The sequence below is a fragment of the Chrysemys picta genome, chromosome 3 (assembly GCF_011386835.1).
Source record: "Chrysemys picta bellii isolate R12L10 chromosome 3, ASM1138683v2, whole genome shotgun sequence".
NCBI classification, from domain to species: Eukaryota; Metazoa; Chordata; order Testudines; family Emydidae; genus Chrysemys; species Chrysemys picta.
The window spans coordinates 127,631,563-127,650,164 of NC_088793.1; the positions used below are offsets into that span (position 1 = coordinate 127,631,563).

General features: G+C 39.7%; 1 protein-coding gene across 3 annotated transcripts in view; it reads left to right on the forward strand.

Moving 5' to 3' along the window:
- Positions 1–18,602, forward strand: part of SMOC2 (SPARC related modular calcium binding 2) — a 172,093-nt gene that overhangs the window by 90,932 nt on the left and 62,559 nt on the right. For all 3 annotated transcript variants that reach the window (XM_065590457.1, XM_065590459.1, XM_065590460.1), the window contains exon 7: positions 120–194. In XM_065590457.1, coding sequence (XP_065446529.1) covers positions 120–194 — 75 coding nt within the window. The remainder of the gene's footprint in view (positions 1–119; positions 195–18,602) is intronic.

Consider the following 18,602-nt stretch of genomic DNA (forward strand, 5'->3'; position numbering starts at 1 on the left):
TACCATAATATGTTGTCAGCCTTATCTTGTTCATTGACCACTTAATGTTTGTTTGCTACAGATTGTTTTAGTTTATTAAATTATAATAACGTAAATTTTGTCATGCTTGATTTTTTTAGATATAGCTTCTCGTTACCCTACATTATGGACTGAGCAAGTAAAGAGTAGGCAAAACAAAACCAATAAAAATTCAGGTAAGAATATGCGGTCTCCTTGCTTTGCAAAGTTGTGTGGAAGCACTTTATTAAGTCATATTCAAATTGCAATTGTGGAAGTGAAAATCATTTTAATACACCAGAGCTTATACTTCCATCTTCCCACCACAACAGTGTCCTAAAGATTTGTGATGTAATGTAGAGATTATGTAACATGGTTATTATATTTTCCCTTTTTATACTTAAATGCTTTTGGCCAGATCCTCAGTTGGTGGAAATCAGCACAGTTCCTTTGAAGTCATTGAGGGAGCTGTGACAATTTGAACAGCTGCAGATCTGGCACATTTATTTTTCTCATCTACATTAATACTTTGTTTTTTTGTTTGGAACATGTATTTTTAATCGATTTGGTACAATATAGTAAGTATGTACTTAGAAAAAGATGGTGTAGGGCATATGTGTGAGGGGAAATCTGGTTGAGACAGATCTGAAAGGGAGAAAACATGCCATTAGAAATTGCATGTCAGCTCAGAGAAAACTGGAAAGACAGATTTCTCGGTTTTTCTTTCTTGTTTTATAAATATGCCATCTGCCAAATTATGATAATTTGTGTGTTAACTGTCAAGGACCAATTTAATATAGGTTTGATGACATTGATTTGCATTTTATTTTTAAAGTTTTGACCTTACTTTGTTTGTTAGTCTATCACAAGTGAGCTTTCAGAAGGGTGGAACTGGGCTTCTATGCACATGTCTAAGACCCACAGTGAAATCTCTCAAGTGCTGAGAAATCTGCAGCTTTGGACGGCCATAAATCCTGCCCCCATGCTAGGATGATCTGTAGAAAACTCCCCAAATAGAGCCTCACTTAGGGCTGGTCCACACTAACCCCCCAGTTCGAACTAAGATCTGCAACTTCAGCTACGTGAATAACATATTCAGTTGGTACAAAGCATTTAGGGGAGGGGGGAGCCTTTTGACCTTTTAAAAAACAAACAGACAAATAAAAGTGCAGGCTGGGTTCTTTTCAACAATTTGGTAAGTTTCATAACTACAGTAGGCCTATGATGCCTTTAAAATGAATTTTGATTCTCATTAATTTTAAAACTCATTTAATGATTAATAATTGATATTAAAAGACCGAAACCGGCAATTTATATTATAATAGTTGAGAACCCAGGACCCCTCAAGTGAATCAGATGCTCTAACACTAAACCAAAGGAATGAATAGCCTCATCTCTGTTTCCCCTCCACCGTCCAGTGCGACCTTCAAGTCTGGTGCATGCACAATCTACTCAGCAATGCACAAATTATAATGCCATAGAAAGTGCCAAGCAAAGACTCTTGGGGTATGTCTTCACTACCCGCTGGATCGACGGACAGCGATCGATCCAGCGGGGGTTGATTTATCACGCCTAGTCTAGACGAGATAAATCAATCCCCGAGCGCTCTCTCGTCGACTCCTGTACTCCAGCTCGGCGAGAGGCACAAGCAGAGTCGACGGGGAAGTTGCAGCAGTTGACTCAACACAGTGAAGACACTGCAGTAAGTCGATCCAAGTACATCGACTTCAGCTACGTTATTCACGTAGCTGAAGTTGTGTAACTTAGATCGACCCCACCCCCCTAGTGTAGACCAGACCTCAGAGAGTCAGTATCAAGTGAACTGTTTATGTGTATGTTTGCAGTTTGTAATACTTTGTGTTTACTACTTCCTAATAACCTTTACCTAGTCTTATAAATTTAGTAATAAATATACATTTTTCATTCCTTCCACCAACTTGCAAAAAAATATATATATTTTTTCAGATTACAAGTAATGGAGGGAGGGTGCGACAAATTTCGTGAATGGTATGGGGGTGCAGGAGCAACTGGAAAAGTTTGCACACCACTATTCTAAGCAAATGCTTTCCATGCTGGAGATTTATTTTGTTGTTTCTCTATGTAACATCAGCCAGAAAGAGCAAATTTCTTCTGGAAGTGTAAAACAAAACAAAAACAGTCTCTACAAGTACTTCATTTTTAGGGGTATTTATTTCATTTTTATGATATTGGAGACCAGTTAGGGCCAAGGCAAAAGAGTTACTGACTTTGGAACAAATAGTAGTGATTCAAGATTCAAACATGAAGAAGCATGGGAATTCAAAAAAGAAAAAGCTGATGAATGTTACTGGATGTTAAGGAGAGTCCTTCATGAACAGTGAGATCCAATACATCTAAATTAGAAGGAAACATAGCTATCTCTGTTGTTGCTTCTATTACCTGTACAATATGATCGTACTGATGGAGAAGCTTCAAACTGTTTAAAGTTAGCATACTTATTAGCTGTGTTAAGTATTGTCATTGTTCTAGCCTCCACCTCTACACCGCACAGCACAGGTATGTCTTCACTGCAGAATTAGTCTTGGCTATAGATTGTGTGTTGCCCCTCCACACAAAATATTCTCTGCATTGCACCCCCGCTAGCAGACAAGGCTGTGGGTATAAGATGAGCATAGGTTTCACTTCAGCCCGGGCTAGCAACCCACCTACTTGCAGTGCTGTTGATCCTCCAGTCCTATCCCACAATTCCACCTGGGCTTTATTTTCTTGTCTAACTCCTCCCTTCTTCTGCATTGTGTTTTAGCCCTAAGTTTTGGCTGCTCCATTTCTTCTGTACTTCCACAGCATTTGAACAAATGTCCTCCAAGAAATCTCTTTCCTGTGCTGCCAGTTGGCCAGAAGCTGACACCAGCCTTCTGGTAAAGTTGTGGAGTACCCCCTGGAGCATTTCCACACAGAAATCCTGCAAGGACAGACATTCTCCCACAATACACTGCAAAGAATTCAGAGAGTGGCTCAGTTTAATGCATGACTAAGAATCATGAAATATCCTGCTAGAGATCCATCCTAGCACACGAGCTAGTACAGAAGCATTGTGAATGCAGCCACACAGGTCTGGCCAAGGTAGGGCTTTGTAGTAGTGAGACTCCACCCAGACTAGGCTAGTTTAGGATAACTCAGCAGTGAAGACATACCCTAAGTGGCCAAATTATTTATGCTGCCTTCCTTTGGAGACTGAGCCTATACTCCAGTAGTGAGCTTTTTTCAGATCCCTAGAAATATAGATTAATTCCCCCCCCCCCCCCCCACTCCAAGGTAGCAAGTCTACTAACTCCTTGGCTGGTCTCAAACCATTCAGGTACATCCAGGAGGAATTTGCCTCTACGCTACTAAATGTACTGGGTATGACCACATGATTGATTCCAATGAGATGCAAATGAAAAACAGCTGCAGCATAACGTTAAATATAGATCTCTGATTTAGTCAGTTTGCTTAGCAATCTCTGTGAGTCCAAACCTGTTTGCCTTACTTATATGAAAAATCCTGTTGAAATCCGTTTGAGTAAACTGAGCAGGATTTGGGCCTCTCTCTCTCCAATGTACCTACAAAATGAGGTGAAATCCATTTTTATCATTAATGGGCCAAATTATCCCTTGTTGTAACAGTGTAACTCCAGTGGCCTCAATGAGATTGCTCTGGTGTAAATGACAGAATAATCTGGCCTCCTATGTGAAAATTCAGCAAAATTGTAATCTATGCTGAATACAAATATAAATATCTGGTAAAATCCAAGTTTCTACTTACAGTCTGTATGGGTCAATACTTTGTGTTGTTTTGTCTCCTTTATATTTTGTATTTACACTTGTATCTTACTGTGTCATGGTGGAAGATATATGGCAGTAAATAAACTCGCCTTGACAAGAGAACTACTCATAAATTTTGTTATTGTAATGTAAGCATGTGTGATTTTAAAATCATGTGCCATTCTTTGCAAGAAAGTACCAACACTTTTGATGGGTTAAGGACTACAAATGAATACATTGTATTTATTGTACCTCACCCATAACTGGCTTGTAAAACATTTGCTGTTCTGTAAGTGACCTGCCACTTATAATTAACCAATAAAACTAGTGTTGGCTTTTAGTAACTGGGGAACTGAAAATAATGGCTCAGGAAATTCCAGTTTACATTAGTTACCCAATAATTTTGATTTTAAAAAGTCTAAATGAATTTAGCACAAAGAACTGGAAGATTTACAGATGCAGAGCATGAAATTACTGGATTACATTTCAGTATTATATAACAGTTTCTGGTGCACCTTCAGTCTGTTGGTTTGGGGAAATAGACCTTAGCTGGTTAAAAAAGGTGTTTGCGAAGTAATGTTTAGTCTATTAACTTTTGTCGATAAAATGTTACTCCTGGCAGCAAACCATTACTATCAGGGCTTATGATGACTGTGATTAGAATGATTTCTGTGGTTAGAAACATCTGAATATTTTTATTTTAGCTGTGTTTTTATGTTGCAAATGATTTTCAAAAATGATTTTCTTCATAATTTTCCTGCCTGGTAGCATTTAAAAATTTTTTAAAACTTTTTTAAAAAGTTTGTATGTGCTGAGGTTATATGTTTTTCAAATTTCCTTCTATGGCCTTATAAAAAGTCCAAGAAAAGGTCTTTTCATGTGTTTTTTCTGCATTTATTAAAAATAATGTGTTTTTTTTATGTGAGATTGACCAAAATATTAAAGGTCAGATCCTCAGCTGTTGTAAACCAGGGCAGCTCCACTGAAGACAATTTACAATAGTTGAGAACCTGGCTGACAATATTTTCCTAGAGCTATTCATATTCTGTAATGTATATCTGTCAAACAGCAAATTCCAAGACATTTTAGTCAGATCCCCAATTTGTGTAAATCAGAGTAGCTGTATTAACTTTTTATGGAGCTATGCCAGTTTACATCAGAGGAGGATCACACTCTTATTGTGAATTAAACAAAAATCACACTCCTCGTGTGAAGTATGTAGTAGTTTTGTGTGTGAAAATACAGGAGAAGGAAGAGTGACTGAAAGCCTGTGTGAGTGAATAAGTGAAGTTTAGCATACACCTGGTTAGATTCATGATTGTTGTTTAGATTTATTTTAGTGGGGAAAGATTTTCCATAGTCTGTTTTGGGAACACTTCTCTGGGAAGGGGGATTTAGCTCAAGATATTACTAATGCCTAGAAGAAAATCCTCAAATTATTAAGTAATTCAGGTGTGCTGTACCATACATACACAAAAGTAAAACTTAATGACCCCCAACTGCATGTAATTTCACAGGCCCCAATTCAGAAAAACCTCCCGAATAAAGAATGCACTTAAGCGCATGATTCTGTTGTTTCCTGAATCCAGACCATCAAGAGCCATGTACTGCAAACTGGAAGAGTCAAGCCCAAATAATATGTCACCAGAGTCCCTAGATACAAAACCACAGCCTTATAAATGTATAGGTTTAATTTTATTTATGTATCAATAGTAATAACTTTGTATTGGATTTCATTAAGAAATAAGTGGTTTATTGTTAGCATAGGCATTTAGGTGTACCTTAGTTGATAGCATAATCTAGAGTTTTTATAGAGTGATTTTAAATTATTTTTGTTCAAAGCTTGGTACTATCAACAAAAAAAGATGCCTGAAAGAAATTTTAACACTTCTTCACCCTTAATGAACTTGACATTGATTTACATTCCTAACTTTAAGTACATAAGTAGTTTCATTGAAGTAATGAGTGAAAATGATTTAAATGAGGCCAACAATTGAAAAACTCTAATTGAATTCATTGGAGCAAGGATTTCACCCAGTTTGCTTAACCTGGGGCCATTATTAGTTTTACATATGCACAGGGAGGAAAAGACCATGTTTGACATTTGATTTCATTTTCTGAAATAATGCACTGGTATTTGATCAATACAGTTTAAGATAACATTGTCAATTTCAAAGCAATAGACATCTGATATTTCTAAATGTATACACCAAATTTAAAAACATAGTAAGAGAACAAACAAAAAAATGCCACCGTGGCTAAACAACAAAGTAAAAGAAGCAGTGAGAGACAAAAAGGCATCCTTTAAAAAAATGTAAGTTAAATCCTAGTGAAGGCCAAAAAAGAATTTGAAGAACAACTAGCCAAAGACTCAAAAAGTAATAGCAATTTTTTTTAAGTACATCAGAAGCAGGAAGCCTACCTTAAACAAAGTAAGCTGTCATGGGATAAGAGGGAAGGTCGTCTCATGGATTGGTAACTGGTTAAAAGATAAAAAACAAAGGGTAGGTATAAATGGCCAGTTTTCAGAATGGAGAGAGGTAAATAGTGGTGTCCCCCAGGGGTCTATACTGGGACCAGTCCTATTCAACATATTCATAAATGATCTGGAAAAAGGAGAAAACAGTGAGGTGCAAAATTTGCAGACGATATAAAACTACTCAAGATAGTTAAGCCCCAAGCAGATTGCAAAGAGCTACAAAAGGATCTCACAAAACTGGGTGACTGGGCAACAAAATGGCACATGAAATTCAGTGTTGATAAATGCAAAGTAATGCACATTAGAAAACATAATCCCAACTATAGGTATAAAATGATGGGGTCTAAATTAGCTGTTACCACTCAAGAAAGAGATCTTGGAGTCATTGTGGATAGTTCTCTGAAAACACCCACTCAATATGCAGTGACAGTCAAAAAAGCTAACAGAATGTTGGGAATCATTAAGAGAAGGATAGATATTAAGACAGAAAGTATCATATTGCTTCTATATAAATCCATGGTATGCCCATATCTTGAATACTGCATGAAGATGTGGTTGCCCCATATCAAAAAAGATATATTGGAATTGGAAAAGGTTCAGAAAAAGGCAACAAAAATTATTAGGGATATGGAACTGCTTCCGTATGAGGAAAGATTAATAAGACTGGGACTCTTCAGCTTGGAAAAGATATGGCTAAGGGGAGATATGATTGAGGTCTATAAAATCATGACTGATGTAGAGAAAGTAGATAAGGAAGTGTTGTTTACTACTTCTCATAACACAAGAACTAGGGGTAACCAAATGAAATTAAAAGTTTTAAAACAAAAGGAAGTATTTCTTCACAGAATGCACAGTCAACCTGTGGAACTCCTTGCCAGAGGATGGCGTGAAGGCCAAGACTATAATAGAGTTCAAAAAAGAACTAGATAAGTTAATGGAGAATAGGTCCATCAATGGCTATTAGCCATGATGGGCAGGGATGGTGTCCCTAGCCTCTGTTTGTCTGAAGCTGGGAATGGACTACAGGGGATGGATCACTTGATGATTACCTGTTCTGTTCATTCCTTCTGGGGCACCTGGCATTGGCCACTGTCGGAAGACAGGATACTGGGCTAGATGGACCTTTGGTCTGACCCAGTATGGCCAGTCTTATGTTCTAAGGCAATATCAATCATCTATTGAGGGCTCAATCCTACAGCAGCTTCATTCATGAAACTCTATCACATAGTACAGCTACAATATACAGTACATAAAAGATGTGATACCATTTCTATTGTAAATGAGGGTTTTACATGTAGAAAAATAACAAATATTTAATTGTACAGGCAGGTAAGACAAGCAATTCTCTTACTCAGTGTGTACATATATATATCTATATCTATAGGGTAAGATAATTATCTTAAATTGCACAGGCATGTAAGACAAGTAATTCTATCTATCTATGCCAGTTCCCTTATATGTCATTCAACCTATATATATATATATATATACACACACACACACACACACACACACACACGGTAAGAGAATTGCTTGTCTTAGACTCAAACTGGACAGGCAGTAAGACAAGCAATTATCTTACCCTATATATATGGGCTGAGTGAAATATAAGCGAACTGGCTAATTTGCACACATACTTTTGGCACTTGTTTTTCTTTCTTACAAGATGTACCGTGACATGTTCTGCTTTAACAGCACAACTGTGATCAAGACTGAAATTATTTTAAATATATATAGGGTAAGATAATTGCTTGTCTTACCTGCCTGTCCAGTTTGAGACTACTTGCAGAGGCTGTCAGTGAGTGTGATTAATGTGACAGATGGGTATTACAGTGTTTGTACAAAGTTTTCCTTAACTGGTAATTTCTCCAGGGTTAAGTAACACTTATGCAACTGGTTGCCGCTGAACTGGTTGCCACTGAATTTTTTGGTGGTGATTATTATTACAGAAAAGCCCAAAGGCCCTGATTCCACAGGTAAAATTCACTCTGGTACAGATGGCCCCACAAAACGTATGCTACATTTAAGTTCTTATACTGGCCTCTTCTGTAATGAGGCTAAAACTTTCAAAAGGAGTTTTGCAGGTTTGAGGGCTTCAGGATAAGACCCAAACTAACATTTTCTTTCCTTTGAAATTAAGAGCTTGTTTCTCTGCCCCATCTAATAATTTCCACTGGCCACTCCTCTAGAAACATCAGGAAAATAAGTAACTAGTAGACCGGAAAATGAAAAACAGTTCTGTGCCTTTTTACTTCTTCTCACATATTGTTTCATTTTCCAGATGTGGCTCTTAATATTAATTCAAGAGCAGTACAAAACAGCTAGAGTTGTCCTGGTGAATCTGGCCCATTAGTTGCAAAGGAATGTATTTTAAATGTAAAATAAATTGGGTTTTTTTTTCTTTGCCAATACCTGGATTACTTGGGTTTTTGTGTTTCCTTGCAACAGCTGAAGACATCACTGACATCCAAAGCAGGGAGTTGCATTCCCTATGCTACATTACAAGTTAGTGATGCCAGCAACTGTAGCAGGAGAAACTTAGAACCTTAAGGGCCTGAACGCAGGTCTTGGCAGGTAAGTAGAGGAAGGAGGTACTTATTTTAAACAATTTCCTCTTAAAACATATTTGTCATTTTTAGCCTGCAGATGTATCCTGTTAGTGGGATCTCAGTCTATTAGAGATGAGCCTGAGCCTAAACCTAAACCCAGAATCCAAACAATGTCAAACTTGGGAAAAGTTCAAATCCAGAAACACATCTGAACTTTGAAGCTTGGGCCCATCTCTAATTTAAACCACACACACACACACAAAGCATCAGGGCCGCCGGGGGGCGAGGGGGGCAAGTGGGGCAATTTGCCCCAGGCCCCGCAGGAGCCCCCACAAGAATATAGTATTGCAACTTTTTTTTATGGAAGGGGCCCCCGAAATTGCTTTGCCCCAGGCCCCCTGAATCCTCTACGCGGCCCTGCAAAGCATTTCTCTTTTCTAAATGACATGGCAGAAATAAAAACATTTTGTGACTGCCACAAACCTGGCTTTAGGGACTGGTGGAACTCATGGCTGTTATAAGACCACGGATTCATGGAATACATTGCTTGGGCAGCTGCAGGTGGGTGGAAGAGAGAATGATTTTGAGGGGCTATGTGGAGGAGGAGAGGTTGAGATGATGGCAGATTGGGGGCTTCCAAGAACAACTGCATTGGAGCCTCCCCAAATTCCTTATTCTGGCCCTGGCTGGTAACATACAGCACAATTACCTGGATTTAACTGATCTACTTGAGGTATATTATAATTTATGACTTTTATTTATTGTAAAGTCAACATTGTTAAGAAACTGCAGTGACGTGCAGAAGCCACCCTCATATCTTCTTATACCTCAGACCTTATTATACATTTTTATGGTGAGTTATTTTGAAATTCTGGGTTCTTAGAGGTACACCATTATCCCAGTTGCCACTGGCAATTATTAATGCAGCCCTAGCTTTCATTTCATTATTACACAAATAGGACATAACATTCTCCAGCTTCCTGATCAGTGAAGACAACTACTCTTTGTCCTTTTTCTGTTTGTTTTTTTAAAAGTCCTAAATTGGTAAAGGAAAATCAGTGTTTTCTTTCTTCTCTCTCAGCCTCTTCCAAGAAGATAAACCTTTCCAGACCTCCCCAGAGAGCTTGTATATTATGACACATTCTTAAATTACAGTCTGCTGGATTATACCCATTACAGTATTACCCTATCTTTAATAATCCTTCTTTTACAAGCATTTTCATTTATCTTCATTTTAATTTTACATATTAGCTAAAAACACGTATAAGCCCGAAGTTCTGGCATCTCCAACTTCTTCCTCCCACCATGGAGAAAGATCCTCCCATCCTAAACTATTAAAAAGAAGAAGAGTTCTGTTTTACATCCAGCTGATATCCTTTATGCTCAGGATGTTCCACAGTTTTATTGGACCCCCACAGTGGGAAAAAAAAAAGTCTGGTTTATGCCAGGTTGATGATTTCTGGTTTACTGCATATGTTAAAATTTGGTGCCAAAAGATACTAATCTTCACTGAACTATTTTTAATTATGTCATATTGCTTTCTGCAGCAACTAATGACAAAACAGCCATGTCTTAGTTCTTTCATTTTCAGATGAACGTCCGTTCCACCCCCACCCCGGCTCTGCACAGCTAACCAGACATCAGACAGCATAATCATAAAAGCCTTGTTAGGCAACATAAATCCAAACTGTGTGTCAGTCTAGCTGTTTATGTTTTAATAGAGAGATACAAAAGGCATGTGTTAATGCAGAGATACGTATTTATGCATGGACTATATTGTATCCAACCCTGGCTCTGCTAAAGATTTGCTGTGCCTTCTTGGGCAAAAGACTTAGGCCAAAATTTTCAAACTGTTTGAAACAGCACTATGTTAAAGTGTGCTAGGGACCTTCTAGTGAACACCAGCAGGGTCTACACTGACCAATTAGTGTGCAACAAATTAGTGAGCTTTAGGAATCACACCTCCATAGTGTGCATTGCTGTAGAGCAGGGGTCTCAGACACGCAGCCTGCAGAGTTATTTTCTGCGGCCCGCCATAGGCACTGACTCCACTAGCAGCCAAGCTCCCCTCACCCCCTGCCCCTCCTCCTCCTCGCCCCCCCGAGTGCATTACGTCCCCGCTCCTCCACCTACCTCCCAGTGCTTCCTGTCGCCGAACAGCTGTTGGCGGTGGTTAGGACTTTCCAGGAGGGAGGGGGGAGGAGCGGGGATGTGGCACACTCAGGGGAAGAGGCAGAGAAGAGGCGGGGCCAGGGCAGGGATTTGGGGAAGGGGTTGGAATAGGGGCAGGGAGGGGGCGTAGTTGGGGCGGGGACTTTGGGGAAGGGGTTGGAATGGGGGTAGGGAAGGGGTGGGAAGAGGCAGAGCAGGGGCAGGGCCTCATGAACTAGATGAGCAGTCTGAGGTATGAAGTTCAGCATGTATGATTCTTTGCTGTGAGTAGCTGGGAAGAATGTTTGTTAAAAGTGCCTACGTATTTTGTATGAATAGTTCCTTTAAAAAGTTCCTGCCATTACAGCTTTGTTGATAGACTGTTAGTGTAGATCATCATCAGTGTTACTGACCATATAAGGAATAGTTACAGGTGTTTATATTTTATTAAAACCCCTCTTCGCATTACAGTTTTAAAAAAGTTAATACATTGACTTTTAATAGCATACTATATTACTCTTCATTTTTTTTCGTTTTTGACTATACTTTTGTATCGTTGTATGAAAAGGTTTCAGTGATGCGGCCCTCGGGCCAATGTACTAGTCCTCATGTGGCCCTCGTGGTGATTTGAGTTTGAGATCCCTGCTGTAGTGTGTAGACAAGCCCTGAAACTATATCTAGATCTTCAGCTGGAAGGTGCTATATAAGTGCTAAGTATCATTATATTATTAGTGGCCTTTTTTCTCCTCCACTGACCCCACTCCATCTCCCTCTTTTCCTTACAACTGTGTTCCACATAAATGCTAGACTCTACATTGCCCCTGCATTCTACAATGCCTGAAAATAATATTAACTGCCATTGCCAGGTTACACTACATTTTTGTTACTGGAGAAAAAGCAGAGACTGAAGAGTACAGCTAGTGTTTTTCATTAAGCTGTTTCTGGTATCTGTTTTAGTTTAAAAAGGGAAATCCAAATTTCTACATTCACTCACGTTTAAAAAGGAATAAGAATGTGAATTAAAATTCTGGTCTTAAATTCTGTTGTACAAAACATATAAAGAAAGAGAGAGAAGACAAAAACTAATATCTAGAGTTGGTCAGAATTCACACACACACACCCCGACTTTTTGGCAAAAAAATTAAAATACATTTTCAGCTGAAAATCGACGTTTTTATTAGCCCCAAACCTGTCACAATGATGCCTCATGGGAGTTGTAGTTTGGATGTCTCCTGCCTGCATTTTCCTCTATGGTCTGAACTATTTAGTTGGACTACATTTCCCATGATGCATTGCAGTTTACAGCTAAAAAACAAAAACTTGGAGTTCAGGTTTTGTTGACGAAGTCAATTGTCTTCATGGAAAGCAGACACTTTTAATTAAAAATAGTTAGTTGAAAACCCAATTTTTCCATTAAAAACAGTTTTGACAAAAAATTCAACGAACCTTACTAATATCATTAACGATTTCTGTGGTGTTTAGGAGAGATTATCAACCCAAGTAGTGAATTACTTTGTTTTTTTGTGGGTTCCAGTGATAACATTAACCATTTAGAGTAATTTTTCACTTCCATTGCCTTTTATTAAAAACTTCCTTCTTGGGGGCTGAAGAGATGCTAAAATGTAGTCTAAAGTGGATTGAAAGGAAAATCTAAGCCCACAAATCTGTAAGATCTTAAACCATTAACAGAACACATTTGGAAATGGCATGATAGTATGATATTTTATTTTAAAAGAAAGCCAAAGGTTTTATTTATCTGCTAATGGAGTTCTTGCATCTTTTGGAAGAACTGATGGTGTCACACAAGCAACTCAAGCAGCACCAAGAGCTGCTTTCCTTACACTGCTTCCAATGTTTGTGACATTTACCAATCCTTTCAGAAGAGAAGTAGGCCCTGAACCTCCCCTGCACTGAGGTTGCTTTGTGCCATTCCACTGTGGCAGCCATAAAGACAACATATAGGGATCCGCCAGTGCTGCAGAGCTGACACTGTGGCTCCTACAGTATTCTCATTCCATGTGGTTGGCACAGTGGACATTCCTGTGCCCCAGTGATCTCTGGCAGCCATAACTGCCCCCCCCCAGATCCTTGCCAGACAACATAATTTAGAAGTTATGCTGAGGGACTGTACCAGCCTACAGCCAGTCCGGGAGCAGGAGAGTGTCCAGGTGGATTAAAGCCTATTCTAAGATGCACTGAGCACTTCTCAGCCACAGCTAAGGACCTGAGCCAGCAAAACTGGAACTTCAGTCCTGGCAGGAATGTACAGGAGAAAATTATTTGGGACCCAGTTCTGCAGACCTTACTCAGAGCCTAATCCTGAGAAGTGCTGAGTGTCTGCAACTCCCACTGGAGTTAAAGGCTACGTTCAGCTCTTAGGCCGGGGATACACGTATGGGCAGTGAGTAGCTGTGCTGGCATAAGAGGAGCTCTGGGCAGGGATTGTGTCTCAAAGAGGTGTCAGTACATCCCTGCTGTCCCCTTTGTCCCTGGACAACTAAGGCTATGTCTACACTGTGCACCTTACAGCGGCACAGCTGGGCCACTACAGCCATGCTGCAGTAAGGTACACAGTGTAGCTACTCTTTATCGCTGGGAGAGAGCTCTCCTGCTGACAAAATAAAACCACCCCCAATGAGGGGTGGTAGCTTTGTTGATGGCAGAGTGTATCCCACAACAAAGCGCTGTCATCGGTAAAACTTTTGTCAGTCAGGAGTGTGTTTTTTTCACACCCCTGACTGAGAAAAGTTTTACTGACATAGCTTAAGTTACTTCACCCCATTTCAGGATGCAGCTTACTGCCCCTAGATTCCTGGCCAGCTACTCCAACTAGTGAGGGGGTTTGGCTGTGGAGCCAGTGTGACTCCCACTCTCCACTCCAGGCTGTCACTTCCCCTCCTACTTGTTCACAGGGGATGGTACTGAGCATGTAACTTCTGATCTCACTTCCCCCAAACTGGAGCCACTATCTAGGTAGCATTACTGGGATGAACAAGGGGGAGCCTTACTCCCCACTTCTCTGTGTGGATGCCATAAAAAAAGAGAAGAGCAGAAGATGTCGATATGAATATCAATTGTTTGAAGAGTTTCTTCTTCCCTATCACTGAAGCACCAGAATGATGGAACAGGGCTCTTTAAAATAATCATACATCCCATAGTTTATGCTCATAAAGTAAACAGTTTAATATAATAATAGCAAATGACTATTAGAGGGGACTGTTTAGTTTCAATGGGCTAGATTCTCTTCTCAGTTATAGCAGAGTATATCAGGAGTAACTCCATCGAAGGCAGCGAATTTATTCCACTGTAAAACTGATGACATGAGAAGAGAATCAGGCCCAAAGCTTTTGTAATTTCTGTCTGCTTTTCCTTTCAATAAAGGTATTCAAAATATTAGGTATTAAAATATTCAACCCACTTTTTGGTGCTACCAAAATGCATACTGAGTAAACTGATTAATTCGCAGTCTGAGAATGTTTGTTGCCCAGGTACATTTAATAACATTTTGAAGATGTTTATGAACCTGCAGATTCCTTGAGCTGCAAATTTTGCATTATCAGGAGCAATTAAGAAGCATTCAACATCAATGCTTCAGGTCAACAAAAGAAATTGGTGTACATCACCACTGTTAGGAAGAGATAAGGGCAGACCTGCGAGGAATAAAAAACGTAAGCTTCTTAATGATTTTTCCCTTTGTCCCTCAAACAGAGTCAACCCAATTTCCCTAAATCAAGCAACTAATATGTGACATATTACTCTTCTGGATCAGCAATGGTGCATATACATAGCCCAGTCCTGCATCCACTGCATAGATACAATTCCTTTTGACTTTAGTAGGAATATTGCCTACACTCAGTTTGACCTTTAGCTTGTATCTCCAACAGAGAGAACAAAGCCTGATAGTTTCCTCTTTATTGCCTTCCTGAACAACTTTATCCTCTGAGGTGTAATAATGTGGAAGTACATTTTAAATATGCTTGGATACTTCTGCCCCACCTCTGTGATGTTATTTTTTTCAATTTTTCCACAGGTAACATTTTTTGGTGCTGGTGGTTCTTGCTCGAGAGCTGCCAGTGTGAGTAGAGCTGGTCGAAAATGTTTTGATGTAACTCTTTTCTGTCAAAAATTGCTGGTTTGTGGGAGTGTTTTACAGAAATGGATCAGTTTAAACAGAAATATCTCTCAGGCTCATGATTTTTTTTTGGGGGGGGAGAGGAGTAGGTGAAAGGGAACAGGATAGAGTGTGAGAGAGGGCAGACCCCCCCATCCCTAGTTCCAGTTTTGGAACTGCCCAATCTTCTAGGAGTGTAATGTGCTGTGTGTCCTTAATTTTCTCTTATTTTCAAACAATCGAGTATTCTTTAATCTTCCCAACTAGCAAAGTGGTTAGGGTACTCACTTGGAAAAGGAGAGACCCCAGTCCAAGTTTCTACTCCATTTGAATCAGTACCTTCAAATTGTAATTTCTTAGGGGCAATGACTCTCTCTATTTATTCCTGCAAAGTGCTATGCAAACTTTTATGATGGCATATAATATGAAATAATCATAAAATTAGTAGAAATGCCCATCACTATCACATCTTTAACATAGCTCCTGTGCCAATTTTTCTTCTTCAGGAAGTCATAGATGAGAAAGTTTAAGCAGCTTACAAAGCATGGTATGTGAAAGCATCTGACATTAACTACTGCAGAGAAGCAGTGTGGTCCAATGGCTTAAGTTCATGGCGTGTAGCCAGCCACTCCTGAGAGCTAATCCTGGCTCTACTTCTGGGAGCGCAGATGGAGTTTGGACAGATTGATGAAGGCATGAGTAAAAGTTTCAGCAGAGGAGTGATTGAGATAATATCTGGTACAGGAGATGTATCAAACATAACAGTAAGCAGATTTACAAACCTGGATGATATTGGAAGTACAAGAGAGTTTGAAACTGAGTGAAATGTCTAGGTTCCTAGCAGTAGAGAAGACTGTGAGATCTGATCTGAAGGAAGTTAATTGTGTTTGGGTTGTGGATGCTCTTGGACTTTCTAATTAACATGGGAGGGGAAGTGAGGAGAATATACCTGTTTCTCCCTCTGAGTATGTCTCAGTCTCAACTTCTCTCATCTGCTGTTTCTCCTTTTCGTCTTGCTTCTTTTGTTACATTCAGATAAATTATGACACTGTATTCACTCCTTTCCCTTGCAACTGAGTGCTTCAAAGAGTCCACCTCCAGAAAACTGCACTTAATGTAGAGTAGAGAGAGGTAATAGATACATAAGGCCAGAGACAAATCAGAGGATGTGGCTGTCATGTGAAATAGAGCCTTTACAAAGGCTCTCTTCTGTGCTGTCCCCTTCTGGGTAAAATCAGATGAGTAAGGCGCACTCCCAGATAACCCATGACACTAGCTGCAGGTAGAACTGTGCTGTAGTTACTCGCAACTGGGATCAAAGGCAAGCAGGGCTGCAAATACACAGGCTTTTCTATCCCACTTTGGGCTGATGGAAATAGTCCCACTGCTAAAGGCTTTTGCAAATTTCATTAATTCTGTCACTGGCTGATCAGACTGGCACACATTTCTTTAGAGCAATATGCAGGTTTAATCTGTAACAGGCTCTGGTTTCAGAACTGCTCAACCTCCTCGGAGTGTCATGTGCAGCATGTGCTTCATTTTTTGCCTCTTATTTTCAAACTATCAAACAACCTTAAATCTTCCCAAATGAAACAGAAAACAACACACAAAAAGTAATAGATAGAAAGAACCACAGAGCTGCCTTCACATAAACTGTAATAGAAACGTTGCCTTATTAGGGGACTGAAGGCCAGCATCACTGCTTCCTGTGATGCTGGTTATCTGGCAAAGTTAAATATTTAGAATCTGTTTTATTTGAAGAGTTCTGCCAAAACCAGCCCTTTGGATTTTCTCTCCTTGTCACTAAGGGCTTCAAACTAAACACATGACTCGGAGTTCTGGGGTAGGTGGCGGTGGGAAGGAGGGACGGGGGAGAGATGAAAACATTTTTGGGAAATGTGCTCAGCAAACACGTATAGAAACGTAGCACTTTCTGAAATATGCTCCCTACCCTCATATGCCATAGATTATTAAGTATTTATTTATGTAGGGCTTTTTCCATTGATATAAGTTATTTCCGTGGCTGGTTAAACACTTAAAAGTAATTATCCTCTGAGCGGTTAGTGTAATCATATGAAACACTGGGCTGTAAAGGATTAAGCATAGTGGTTATGCATCCTTGAAAGCTATGATTTAACTGATTCAAGAAGCCTTTAACCCGACTGCCATGTCTGATCTCAGACTCCTTTGAGAACTAGTTCAGTGCATGCCACAGGCCAACTTTTCTGCTGGTGCAAGTTGGCACACCTCTATTGTAGTCAATAGAGTTGCACCAATTTGCACCACCAAATATGGCCCAAGATCTTCAATAGCTTAGTGACCTGACATCCTTCAAAAGAACATGGGGGTTTTACTAATGCACCAAGTTTGCTGGTCAATACTGACATGTACCATACTTGTGCATTCATAAAACTCCATTGACTACAATGGAATGTTCCTTCTTTTCATCAGTTAAAGATGAAGGTGGGGTGGGGTTTTTTTTATTCACATTACCCTTGTTTTACTCACAACGTTTTAAGGTAGAGCCAAGCCAAAGGTCTGGCTTTGCTCGAGAAACCAAAACACAAGACGAGCCATTTGAGCTGACTATAAACATATGAAAAATAGACTGCGTAAAACTATATAAAAACATTGCTGGAGCTGAAAAGAAGTGATTTTAGATTATTCATACTGGCTTTGCTCTTCTGTGGCTCATCCTTGTTCCTGGACACAGAACTCTGCCAAAATCAGTCACCCATCCTCATCTGGTTCCAGCCTGTGTTGATTTTCCTACCTCTACAATTAAGATCACTAACTTCCTATGGTCTAGACAGTGCACTATCGGTGAAATTCATCCCTGTGCAGAGGGCCAGCACAAGACCTCTGCAGGACTTAATCTCACATAAACCTGCACAGAGACAAAATTCACCCTATATACAGAATCACGCGTGATAGTGCAATGCTTCATGGGGAGTGTTGAGAAGCACTGTGCCTCAAAGGGACACAGTGCTTCCCAGAGCTCCTTGTTTGTACTGTGGAGGGAGGTGTAATGTTCAGTAACTGACTGTCTGGAAGAGCTGTCGGCAATATCCTTGGAAAGCCGGTGGTAGTTAGAAGATAAAATGTAGATGGAATGCTTGGATTAGAACTAAGCAAGAAGGCTGGAAAACATTGGGTAATGCCGGGATCCTTAGCATTGTAGCGTGATGGCAGAAATGTGGCACCAGCTACAGTAAGTGGTGCTTCTAGGCACCTTTGAAATTAAAATAATTTAGGTGCTTAAAGTTAGGCCCCAAATCCATATTCAGGCACTTACATGGCCTGATTTCCACTGATGCTGTTCCCTAACAAGTCCTTTTGTATTGAATGGAAGCTGTGGTTGCTCAGCATTCCTGTAAATTGAGTTGCTTGTGTAAGTGCCTAAATATGGACTGTATTTTTTGGTAGAACTACTCAAATAAATTCTCACCACCAGCTCACCTGGCAAAGAATTCCAGTTTCACAGGTTTGTGGAAAAAGTGAAACAGTTGTCTTGAAAATGAAAGAGATTTTCC